Source organism: Protopterus annectens, chromosome 8.part0 (assembly GCF_019279795.1).
Source record: "Protopterus annectens isolate FY-2018-M chromosome 8.part0, PAN1.0, whole genome shotgun sequence".
NCBI classification, from domain to species: Eukaryota; Metazoa; Chordata; order Ceratodontiformes; family Protopteridae; genus Protopterus; species Protopterus annectens.
This window is the reverse complement of record NC_056741.1, coordinates 466,821,651-466,834,483: the sequence shown is the minus strand read 5'-3', so window position 1 is coordinate 466,834,483 and position 12,833 is coordinate 466,821,651. Positions and strand designations below refer to the sequence as shown.

At 42.9% G+C, this 12,833-nt stretch overlaps 1 protein-coding gene across 2 annotated transcripts in view; it reads left to right on the top strand.

Moving 5' to 3' along the window:
* The window catches only part of POLR3GL (RNA polymerase III subunit GL), a 279,970-nt gene that overhangs the window by 173,963 nt on the left and 93,174 nt on the right, over nucleotides 1-12,833 (top strand). The window contains exon 7 of one of the 2 annotated variants that reach the window (XM_044079993.1): nucleotides 10,832-10,928. The exons of the other annotated variant lie outside the window; for it this stretch is intronic. Coding sequence (XP_043935928.1) covers nucleotides 10,832-10,928 — 97 coding nt within the window. The remainder of the gene's footprint in view (nucleotides 1-10,831; nucleotides 10,929-12,833) is intronic. 2 annotated transcript variants of the gene reach the window in all.

The window sequence follows — 12,833 nt, the reverse complement described above, 5'->3', positions numbered from 1 at the left end:
CTGTGGCTGGAGCTCTGTTCTTTGATACCAGTGAAGAGATGTGCTGCCAAACGAGTGAGACCCTTTTGACTGGAAGACGTAGAGTGGTGGTTGAATCTAACTCTGCGCCTATAAAAACGATATGCTGCGATGGCGACAAGGCAGACTTTTTGAAGTTGACCGTAATGCCTAAGTGGTTGCAGAGTGTCAGAGTAGATTCTGTTGCCTGAATCAGTTGATGCCTGGTGGTGGAGGTAAGGAGCCAATCATCCAGGTACGGAAAAACCTGGAATCCTAAACGCCTCAGATGAGCCGTGACCACTGCCATACATTTGGTAAACACTCTGGGGGTTGTAGTGAGACCAAAGGGCAGGGCTCAAAACTAATAGTGATTGGCTCCCAGCCGGAAACGCAGGTGATCCCTGGATGGTCTGGCCATTTTTATGTGGTAGTACGCATCCTTGAGATCGACTGAGCACATCCAGTTATCTTTCCCTAAAAAGGGAAGTATGGACTGAAGTGTGACCATTCAGAACTTCTCTTTCTTCACAAATTGATTGAGTCTGCTGAGGTCCAAAATGGGTCTTCAGTCCCCTGTTTTCTTTGGAACCAAAAAGAATCTTGAGTAAGTTCCGAATCCTGTTTGGTCTGCTGGGACTGGCTGGATGACTCTTTTTTTCTAGCAACTTGTGGACCTCTATAGTTGCTTGTTCCCTGTAACTGAGTGGAACATCCGGGATTCTCTTGACGGAAAGGGGAGGAGAGCAGAATTGTATGAAATACCCTTTGGAATGATGCTTTGTACCCAGCTGTCATTTGTTATGTCTAGCCAGGCTTCTGGGTACAAAGATAAGCGACCCCCGACTGCCTCCAGAGCAGGACAGGCCTCCTCTCAGGAGCGCTGGTAGGGCTGACCAGAGAAATGATCTCTGTCTCCATGGTGTTGTGGATCCCCTCTGCCACAAGGGTGGCATCTTCCATTATTACCTCCTTCTCTGCCCCTGGAGTGGGGTTCTCCACGTGTCCTGAAAGGCTCCTTGGGCTTTTCGGAACCACATCTTTCCTCCCTTTTGGCCTTTGGGGTAAGGCCGAGTAGGGGTGGAAAAATGGACTCCGATGGCAGACAAAGTCTTTCCCTCCTGTTCACACCTGATCAATGTTTCCTTTACCTTAGGCCCAAACAAGGATGAGCCATCAAACAGGGTATTTAAGAATGAAGACTTGAAGGGTTCTGCAAAGGAACAGAGATGCATCCAGGCATGCCTACAAAGAGCAATCCCTGAACCTGCAGCCCTACTCGAACCATCTGCTGCATATGATATGACACGCATGGACAAATTCATAATGGAATTAAGGGTAGCAAGCTGGGCAGAAACTTTGTCAGAGATGCCTGCAGCAACAGTACCCTGAAGAGTATCTCCCAACTCCTTAAGGAAATCTCTTTGCAGTCTGGTGAAATGGGTCAGATAGTTCAGTGATCGAAGAGTGAAAGTCACTGAACTGAGCATGCGTTTCCCATATCTATCCATTATCCTAGAATCTCTGTTAGGAGGATGGAAAGATGTGGAAGTCTCAGACAATTCCTTCTTGGTGGCTGACACCACCACCATGGCATCAACAGGGGCTCCCTTAGACAAGAAGGTTTTATCTGCTGGGGCAGAGATAAACTTATTCGGCCTCCGTGGGACAGGTTCCATGGACTCCGGTGACTCCCATGCCCTACGAGAGACCAATTGCATAAGCTCATCATAGGGTGGAGACACCCAGGAGGTGGAAGGTTGAGACCCAAAAGCCTTCAGGAGAACCAACTCATCCTCAGTAGGGGTTTTGGACTGCCAATCACCCCTCTACCTAAGGATCTCAAGGATCTCTGCCAAGGAGATGTCCTCAGAGGGGGATCGAGGGGACCCGTCTGACTCATCCAAGTCAGTGTCAGATGTCAATGACTCCTGTGGGGAGTCCAAGTGCCTCCTCTTGCACACTCACTTTCTGGGGACTTCCTCAGTGGAAGCCTCTGGGGAAGTCTCAGAAGAGCAGGGGGTGCCCAGTGGGGCTACCTGAGGCTCTGGGTCTCTAAGCTTGGAGTGGCCAATGGAAGCAGAAGCAGACACAGGCACTTTAGGGGAAGAAGAGGCCAGACCTGGCGATGAGGAAGTCTTAGGAGACAATACTCGCCTCATGGCTTCGAAGGCATCATGGCTCCAATGAGAAGGAGTCGATGGACTCGAAGGAACTGTGATCCCCTCCTGCGCCGATGCAGTGGGCTCCCAGCCCGAGGTAGGAGCCGAGCTCATCCGCACCGAGGCCCCGAGAGGAAGAGTTGGCACCAACAGGTCAGTGTGACTATCCTCCTTAGACCCGACCAGAGAGTGTTGGCCCCTAGAGTCCCCAGTTGGTTCCGAGGATGTCCGAGTAGATGGAGCTGATGACACTGGAACAGGTGTCGGCTCCAAGGGTTCTACAACCATCAGGTCGGCCTCCTCTGGCTCCGAAAAACCGGTATTGCTCGGAGGAGGAGCGGTCAATTCCGGGGTAGTGGTCTTCGGTTCCGACAGCAATTTAGCTAGGCCTGGTGTCTTTAAGAGCTTCTGTACCAGTCGGTCCATGTCCGAATCCGAAAGGCTAACATAGGACCTGGAGTAATGCACCAATGGTGCCGACTGGAGTAATGGAGAAGAAGGAGTTTCGGAGACCAGTTCGAAGGCAGTGTCATGGGTCCTAAAGGAAAAGACTGTTGGCTCCAAAGGCTGTGGAGCCGAAGTCACAGCAAGTTTCACTTTCTTAGACTTTTTTGACTTGGAGTCCGAGGAGGATTTAGAGGACTTTGATGACTTGCTGGCTCCATCCTGGTCAGTCAAAGCTTCCACAAAAGTATGCTTAAGAAGACCCCGATCCATGAGCTTTCTCTTCCTCTCAGCAAGCACCCTAGTGGAAAAGGAGTGGCAGATACTGTAGGACTCCTGAAGGTGCACTTCACCCAGACAATAGACACATTGAACATATATGTCTGTGACAGACATCTTCTGTCTGCAGTCTGGACATTTTTTGAAACCAGACTTTGGATGTCTGTCTTTATCCTCCGACATAATTTTAATCAACAGCAAAATCTTTCACAACTGTAAACAACTATAAACAGCTATTTTAGAAAAAGCACACACAATATCAAACAATGCCCAAGAGACCACACTATAAATGTATATATATATATATATATATATATATATATATATATATATATATATAATATATATATATATATCTATATGTATATATATATATATATATATTATGTATATACAGAAAACTAACTGTAAATTTAGCTGCTAATACTACACTACTAAAGGCCAAAGCCAACACTAGTAAAGAACGGCCACGAAAAGTAAACAAGGCCAAAAGAGATAGTAATATATGGGTAAGGGAAATACTAAGCAAAAGTCTATAAATATGAATATATAAGAAAATTTTTAGAAAAACTTGCTAATTCATTGAATAAAGTCTCGAGAAGAGCTGGAAACCAAGAGATCAGTGCCGCGGCAAACTAGATCTGGAGTAATTCCAGCAGTACATCATGGGATAAGGGGCTGGGTCTCGAGCTACTGGTAAACTTTGAGTTTTGCTAAACGGCTGTCGGCTCCGAACACATCAATGAAAAATGAACGGCGAGATTGAACAACTTCACATCAGTTGTTATATAAGATTACTCCTCCAGAAGGATGGCCAGCCTCCTCTCAGGAGCTCTGGTAGGGCTGACCAGAGAAATTATCTCTGTCTCTATGGTGTTGTGGTTCCCCTCTGCCACAAGGGTGGCATCTTCCATTATTACCTCCTCCTCCTCTGCCCCTGGAGTGGGGTTCTCCACGTGTGTCCTGAAAAGCTTCTTGGGCTTTTCGGAACCACATCTTTCCTCCCTTTTGGCCTTTGGGGTAAGGCCGAGTAGGGGTGAAAAAGTGGACTCCAATGGCAGACAAAGTCTTTCCCTCCTGTTCACACCTGATCAATGTTTCCTTTACCTTAGGTCCAAACAAGGATGAGCCATCAAACAGGGTATTTAAGAATGAAGACTTGAAGGGCTCTGCAAAGGAACAGAGGTGCATCCAGGCATGCCTACAAAGAGCAATCCCTGAACCTGCAGCCCTACTCGAACCATCTGCTGCATATGATATGACACGCATGGACAAATTCACAGTGGAATTAAGGGTAGCAAGCTGGGCAGAAACTTTGTCAGAGACACCTGCAGCAACAGCACCCTGAAGAGTATCTCCCAACTCCTTAAGGAAATCTTTCAGTCTTGTGAAATGGGTCAGATAGTTCAGTGATCGAAGAGTGAAAGTCACTGAACTGAACATGCGTTTCCCATATCTATCCATTATCCTAGAATCTCTGTTAGGAGGATGGATAAGATGCAGAAGTCTCAGACAATTCCTTCTTGGTGGCTGACACCACCACCATGGCATCAACAGCGACTCCCTTAGACAAGAAGGTTTTATCCGCTGGGGCAGAGATAAACTTATTCGGCCTCTGAGGGACAGGTTCCATGGACTCCGGTGACTCCCATGCCCTACGAGAGACCAATTGCATAAGCTCATCATAGGGTGGAGACACCCAGGAGGTGGAAGGTTGAGACCCAAAAGCCTTCAGGAGAACCAACTCATCCTCAGTAGGGGTTTTGGACTGCCAATCACCCCTCTACCTAAGGATCTCTGCCAAGGAGATGTCCTCAGAGGGAGATTGAGGGTACCCTTCTGACTCATCCAAGTCAGTGTCAGATGTCAATGACTCCTGTGGGAGTCCAAGTGCCTCCTCTTGAACACTCACTTTCTGGGGACTTCCTCAGTGGGAGCCTCTGGGGAAGTCTCAGAAGAGCAGGGGGCGCCCAGTGGGGTTACCTGAGGCTCTGGGTCTCTACGCTTGGGGTGGCCGATAGAAGCAGAAGCAGACACAGGCACTTTAGGGGAAGAAGAGGCCAGACCTGGCGATGAGGAAGTCTTAGGAGACAATACTCGCCTCATGGCTTCGAAGGCATCTTGGCTCCAATGAGAAGGAGTCGATGGACCTGAAGGAACTGTGATCCCCTCCTGCGCCGATGCAGTGGGCTCCCAGCCCAAGGTAGGAGCCGAGCTCATCTGCACCGAGGCCCCGAGAGAAAGAGTCGGCACTGACAGGGTCAGTGTGACTATCCTCCTTAGACCCATCCGGAAAGTGTTGGCTCCTAGAGTCCCCAGTCGGTGCCGAGGACGTCTGAGTAGATGGAGCTGATGACACTGGAACAGGTGTCGGCTCCGAGGGTTCTACAACCATCAGGTCGGCCTCCTCCGGCTCCGAAAAACCGGTATGGCTCAGAGGAGGAGCAGTCAATTCCGGGGTAGTGGTCTTCGGTTCCGACAGCAATTTAGCTAGGCCTGGTATCTTTAAGAGCTTCTGTACCAGTCGGTCCATGTCCGAATCCGAAAGGCTAACAGAGGACCTGGAGTAATGCACCAATGGTGCCGAGTGGAGTAATGGAGAAGAAGGAGTTTCGGAGACCGGTTCGAAGGCAGTGTCACAGGTCCTAAAGGAAAAGACTGTTGGCTCCGAAGGCTGTGGAGCCGAAGATATAGCAAGTTTCACTTTCTTAGACTTTTTTGACTTGGAGTCTGAGGAGGATTTAGAGGACTTTGATGACTTGCTGGCTCCATCCTGGTCAGTCAAAGCTTCCACAAAAGCGTGCTTAAGAAGACCCTGATCCATGAACTTTCTCTTCCTCCCAGGCAAGCACCCTAGTGGAAAAGGAGTGGCAGATACTGCAGGACTCCTGAAGGTGCACCTCACCCAGACAATAGACACATTGAACATACCTGTCTGTGACAGACATCTTCTGTCTGCAGTCTGGACATTTTTTGAAACCAGACTTTGGATGTTTGTTTTTATCCTCCGACATAATTTTAATCAACAGCAAAATCTTTCACAACTGTAAACAACTATTTTAGAAAAAGCACACACAATATCAAACAATGCCCAAGAGGCCACACTATATACATTCATATATATATATATATATATATATATATATATATATATATATATATATAATGTATATACAGAAAACTAACTCTAAATTTAGCTGCTAATACTACACTACTAAAGGCTAAAGCCAACACTAGTAAAGAACGGCCACGAAAAATAAACAACAAAAGAGATAGTAATATATGGGTAAGGGAAATACTAAGCAAAAGTCTAAATATGAATATATAAGAAAATTTTTGGAAAAACTTGCTAATTCATTGAATAAAGTTTCGAGCAGAGCTGGAAACCAAGAGATCAGTGACGCGGCAAACTAGATCCGGAGTAATTCCAGCAGTACATCATGGGATAAGGGGCTGGGTCTCGAGCTACTGGTAAACTTTGAGTTTTGCTAAACGGCCGTGTTGAAGAATAAACGGTGAGATTGAACAACTTCACATCAGTTGTTATATAAGATTGCTCCTCCAGAAGGATGGCCAGCAACCACTCTTCTGAGAGGGCACTTTCTATGTTCCTTCCCTCCCACCCTTTGTTTATATCATCTTTGAAATCTTCTAGGTTAGTCCAGAGCACCACTGATTTTGACTGAGAATGAATGATGAGAATGTTTGTAAAGGCTCGTTTTGATATGGATTTCGTCCTATCCCCCTTAGTATATAGGGCAGATTAGTTTGGTCTTACAACTCCCCCTTCGAGAAGCTCCTCCCTAGTACAAAATTCAGTACCGTTTTTTTCAGAAACATTGTTTTTTTTCTGGATCTTCCTACATTGGCATCTGCAGAATCAGATCCATTGGTGCTGACACCAGAGCATCCAACTCACTCAGCTCCGATTACTTCATAGTTGATGGAGTCTTGTCTCTGACCCCTCGTTGCCAGGTCTCCAGTGCCATTTTCAGCAAGAATTTGTTAGGTACCATTTTCTACATTGGAGTCAAAAGTGCTTAAGGTGTTGCTCCAGTCATGATGTTGACTGTCAGCATTATTGCCTTTGTCCTTGGTACAACTGACATCCACATCCATTGGAACAAAACACTGTATGGACTCTATAAAGTCTGGTGCTGCCATATTCTGTGTCAGTCTTCAAGTTCATTGAGAGGCTCATAGCCTGTCCTTCTACCCAGACAGGAGATACTCTGACAGCTTTGGCTCTACCCTTGAGCACTCCCCACTGAGCACCCATTTGATTCTCATTTACTTCAAAAATGTCATTGTGCCCCTTATAGATGTACCACCCAACCAAAAAAAGGACAGTGGTGAAGGATATTGCAAACCTCCACCAAAAAAAGGATCATCGAGGAGATCCCACCAGCCAGAAAGGATCTGGAGTCTATTCCTGATTCTTTTTAGTTCCAAAGAAGTCAAAGAACCTCAGGTCCATTCTAAGTTTAAGTGGCCAAATCTGGTATGTAAAGAATGCACAGTAGATGGTCACAGAGCCAGCCATACACTTTTGCTAAGCCTTTCTCCACATAAATATCAAAAAGAAGCCCAGAAGGTATCTTAAGTTCTGGCTAGGAGCCAGTCACTATAATTTCCAAGCCGTGTCTCACCACAGCCCTCTTCCCAGATGTACACCAAATGCATGGTGGTAATCTCAGCCAATCCTTGGCTCAAAATCATTCTTATATTCCTGTATCTGGATGATTGTCTCTTGGCTGCCACAATATGTGAGTCCCTTCTGTCAACCAAAGACCATTTACTTCATTTTGTCCATAGGCATATCGGTAAACATGATAAATCTTTCCCAGAGCTTTCACAAACCCTGGTCTTCATAGGAAGTCATTCAAATACAGCATCATGTAATGTCAAACTACCAGAAGAAAGTTTTTTTTCGTTAACAGCTGCAGTTCCAATCTTCCTGACCAATCCTTATCCACAGTCATCAAGCATTCTAAAAGTCCTTGGCCTCATGGCAGCTTCTGTACCTCATGCAAGATTACTTAAGAGAGTTCCTCAGTGGATTCTAAGCATGCAGTCATCTCAGTTAGTGAACTTTTTGAATACTCCATTCCACCTCTTCTGTGTTTGCAAAACATATTTTATGTGGTAGTTGGAGCCCTCCACAGTCTTAGCAGGAAACCCTTTGCCATTCCCCTTCCCATGGCCATAGTGACAATGGGCACCTCCTCTCTGGGGTTGGGGATATGTTTTGAAGAGTGGTCTAGAGTATATGGACCAGTCAAGAGGGCAGTCTTCACATAAATGTCCTTTTTTTCAAAACAGGTTTATTGTTTTAACATATAAGAGAAATATCATAACAATTTTATACAAGTAATTAAAAATAGGTATTATTATAATATTCAACAAAACAACTAAAGTATTTACAAAGACATCCACTACAATCAGATCAATTAATTAAACTAAAATACCATGCTATTGAAATTAAAATTTTTTTAACAAATTTTGTAAATTATCCCATACAATAAAATAAGATGTTTTTCTATTTGTTCTAGTCCTAATTGTGTTTATTTCCATATGGCACACTATATTCATAACATTTTTAAATTCATTGAACGAAGGAGGTGTATCTGAAATCCAATTTCTAGTTATTATTTTCCTAGCCACTGCTAGAATAGACCATAACAAGGGAAGCTTAACCTTTTAACACTTTGAGGTACAGGTGTGTTGAATAATATAAGAGATTTAGAAATAATGAAATTATCTGTAAAAAGAGCCTGCAAAAATTCATTAATTGACTTCCAGTATCTTTCAATTTTATACAGTCATAAAACATATGAGCCCAGTCAGCATTAATTTCTACATTACATCTCTTACATAGATTATCTTTATTATTTATTTTATTCATCATCAAAGGTGTATAAAAAGATCTATGTAAAATCCATGTATAAAGTCTCCAGACAATGGAAGACGTAGTTCTATAAGCAGATTCCAATATATATTGTTTATCTTGTTGATTTGGTGGGTCCCCATTAATAGAAGTGAAATAATTCCAGTATGAATCTACATTGTAAAAGTTTCTTGTCTGATAACTTTATGTATGTATGAAAGTTTACCTTTATCAGAAACTTTATGTTGTAAATTTAATATCAAGTAATCAATCAGTGTTGGAATAGATTCTTTAACAGTTATAGACATTAAATCTATTTTATTAATGAGATGTTGTCTAAAGGTCTGAACCTCTAACCAGCAAGTTTCTCTTAGATCAAATTCTTGTTTTAAGAAATCTAGATTTTAACTTTATTATCAGATATCAACTGATACCAGTACTTTAGATCATTATCTATAGCTAAATTAGTTCATTCAGAAGTAGATGACAAAAGCATACCCTGAGTATACATTATAGGAAAAACAATAAAATTCCATTCCCTATACTTAGGGTGCATGAATATAAAGTTACGATAACTAATAATAATATTTAATGGGTAACAAACCATATGTTTAGGTGTAATAGGTGAAGTACAAAATTATCACATAAATGTCCTGAAGATGATGGTCTACATCCTAGCATTGAAGGCCTTCTCAGACAGCCTTCCACAGGCCCTGATTTTATCCAGTCAGACATTTTAGTACTGTGGTACATCACCAAACAGGAAGGAACCAGATCTTTCCCTGAGTGCAGAGAAGTCTGTAGGGTGTGGCAGTGGACAATGTCTTTGTAGCGCTTTCTACTAGTAGTCTGCATTCTGAGATGATCAAAACTTTAACAAACAGGCTTTGCAGATCAATTGTGATGCCTCATAAGTGGTCCCTCAATCCATCAGTAGCTGAAAAGATATTTTACTGCTGTGACCAGCCTTGCTGCAGTGTGTTTGCATCACCTACAAATACAAATCATAGCAAATATTTGGTCACATCCCTCCACAGGGACAGTCACCTATGGATGCTTTGGTCTGCCAGTGGACACTCAAACATTCTATGCCTTTCCACCTTTTCCCATAAGAATGAAATTCCTTCAGAAAGCTTCTCTGTGCAAAACCAGTAAGCCTTATAGCCCCTTCTGGCCCAGGCAGGTTTGGTTCCTGTTGCTATGGGCAAGCCTCAAGAAGCAGCCGTGGCTTCTAGATCACCAAACAGATCCCCTTTCTTACCTTTCTGACAAGCATTACCAGGAAATCCATTTCCTCAAATGAAATGATATTTTAAGAAAATTAATACATGCTCATGTTTTGTATATAATGACTGATAATTGCAGCTGATTGCTAGTTTTAAGGCACCTTCACACCCTCATGGCCTGTCTGCATCTTGAGACAAATCATTCCTCCCTGATTATTGATGTATCAGACTAATGACACCCATTTATTTCCACTGCTGACACTACAGTTGCCTTTATGTTTTTCTGTACACTTGCAAATATTTATTAACTGTTGGATCATGCCATTATCTGTGTTGTACAGTCTGTTTATACTATTTTCTATATTCCAAATGTTATGTATATTACTTTTACCAAACAATTTCTTCTCTTTCCAATGTGCTGATTAACAAATGCTTAAAGAATGTACAAACCATACTTTATTGCTGTACACCTGCATACTTCTTTTTTGATATGTATTAGAAATCGTATTTAGACTGTACATCTCTTTATTGTTTTCTCTTAGCTCTTCATTGTTATTACTGTACTTACATATGTGTTTTGAATGACTGAAAAGAGTATATGGACCAGCTTATTTACTTAGATAACTAACTTAACTAAAATAAATAAACTGCATGGTTTCTCCAGTTCTTATAACTAGATCCAGCCTATCCCAACAGAGTAGTCCAAATTCTTACAGTCATGCAGAAGAAAAATGTACATGCAAACTGTATGAAAACAAATGGAAAAAGTTTTCACTAGGGGCTTCTACTCCAGTCCCCTCAATTTTACACTTTGTCTTCTTTCTTTTTAATTACAGATCCAGTTATTCTACCATCAGGGTTCATCTGGCTTCCATTTCCAACTTTCATCAAGAGTTTCATTCTTCTTCTTCTTCTTCCTTGTCACCTCAGAAGGTCTGTAAAGTCTTTTTCAAAGGTACCTTTCTTCTTTGACCTCCCATTAAAAATCCTACCCCCATGAGTTCTTGGTATTGATCTAGTGGTTTGGGCCTGTCTTCCTTTTTGAGCCTGCTTCTACTGCTGACTTGACATTTCTTTCCAGAAAGACCTTATTTCTGCTTGCTGTCACTTCTTCCAAGAAGGATTTCTGAGTTAAATGTCCTGTCCTCTGACCCTCCATATTTTGTCTTTCACAACGAAAGGGTGTCATTCAGAGTGAACCTGTTATTTGTGCACAAAGTAGCCGGAAAGTTTTCTCTTAACCAAGCAACTCTTCTTCCTGTCTTTTTCATAATCCTGCTAACAAAGAGAAGTATTTGCTTCACACTTTAGATGTTCACAGATAGTTATGCTTCTGTTTACACAAGACTGAAGCAATCAGAAATAACAGCCAGCTGTTTATCTCTTATGCTTCCTCTAAGCTGTGGCAAAAGGTACTCGATGTAACTTTGTCCAGATGGTTTACAGATTGTGTAATTTTTCTTTATCAATTCAGCATTAAATCTGTGGCAGAAAAACCAAAGGCTCACTTCACAAGATCGATTGCACCTTCTTCAGCCTTATTCAGGAACTCTTTAGTTGATGGTATTTGCTCAGCAGTAAGTTGGACTATGTTGCACATCTTTGGTAAGCATTATAAATTGGATATAATCTCCAGATCTAGAGCCTTTTTCAGGACTGTCATTCTCAAGGGCATCCTGTCATGATTCCACATAGAAAATTTGGTTACTGCGGAATCTGTCCCAATAGAACATACAGAATGGATAATATGAGATACAGAAGTTATATATTTACCATAATGCTGGATCTTTATTAATGATAGTCCATCCACTTTGACAGCCTGCCCTCCATTTTCCATCCAGATTCTCATTTTTCCCTCATTCTTGATGGATCTAGTGCATCTATTCAAAAGCACATCTGATCACATTGACATCTTTCTAGTGTCTATTGATGTTCAGCATGCTTCTCTGTTGCAGTAGTAATCATAAAGGGTATTCTTTGCTGTGATAACACTAGGCCGGCCCAAATACCTATGATTTAACTCTCTTCTTGTGGCCTGGTGGATGCCCTGCACATGACATTAGGACATCTGGGACTGAGGGTTATCATCCAGTGCCATCATACAGCTCTTTCTTGCTGTCAGAGCCCAAAACATTCTCATCGTAGATTGCATCAGTCAGTCCGAAGACTAGAGTGCTTCCCATAACTAAGTGCCATATTGGAGAAAACTTCTTTTTCTCTTTTTATTGTATGTACTTAGATGAGTTCCAGAAGTAATATTTGTCTTGATTGTGTAAAACAGCTTCCACATTGGGACATTCACTTTGAATTGTGGTGTCTGCCAGCCCTTCGCTTGACGCCTCTTAAAAACTTAGGGGAAGTGTCCAAAACTTCAGAGTATTGACACAGTTTCACCTTCAGCTAGTCTGTCTGGACCTGTGATTGTTGGACAGGAGACAGTTTTACAGTCCCTTCCAATGATCGAGAAAGTGTCAGAGGCCATTGCTGAGTGCCCTTCAGAGCGTGATATGCTTTCACCACCCCCTCTATATTCACACAAGTCAAAGGACAGGGGTTGTCAGTTGAGTCCATAACCACTCTGCAGGCCACGGCTTCTGTCATGTGCAGCTTCCGTTAGGGAGGACAGAATCCCAGGAACCCTTAAAGGTTCATCAGTTAACCATGCGCAGGCTACAGCTGCCTGTCCATGGCCTGGTCCCAAGACCTCAGACACCACTCCCAGGACTAAGCCTAAGTAAGGCCAAATCTAAAAACATTCTTTCATTCCTCTGCTAAGGCCTTCAGACTTCCAATCAAACACAGACCTAAAGACCAGGATCTTCTTAGACTGGCTAAGGA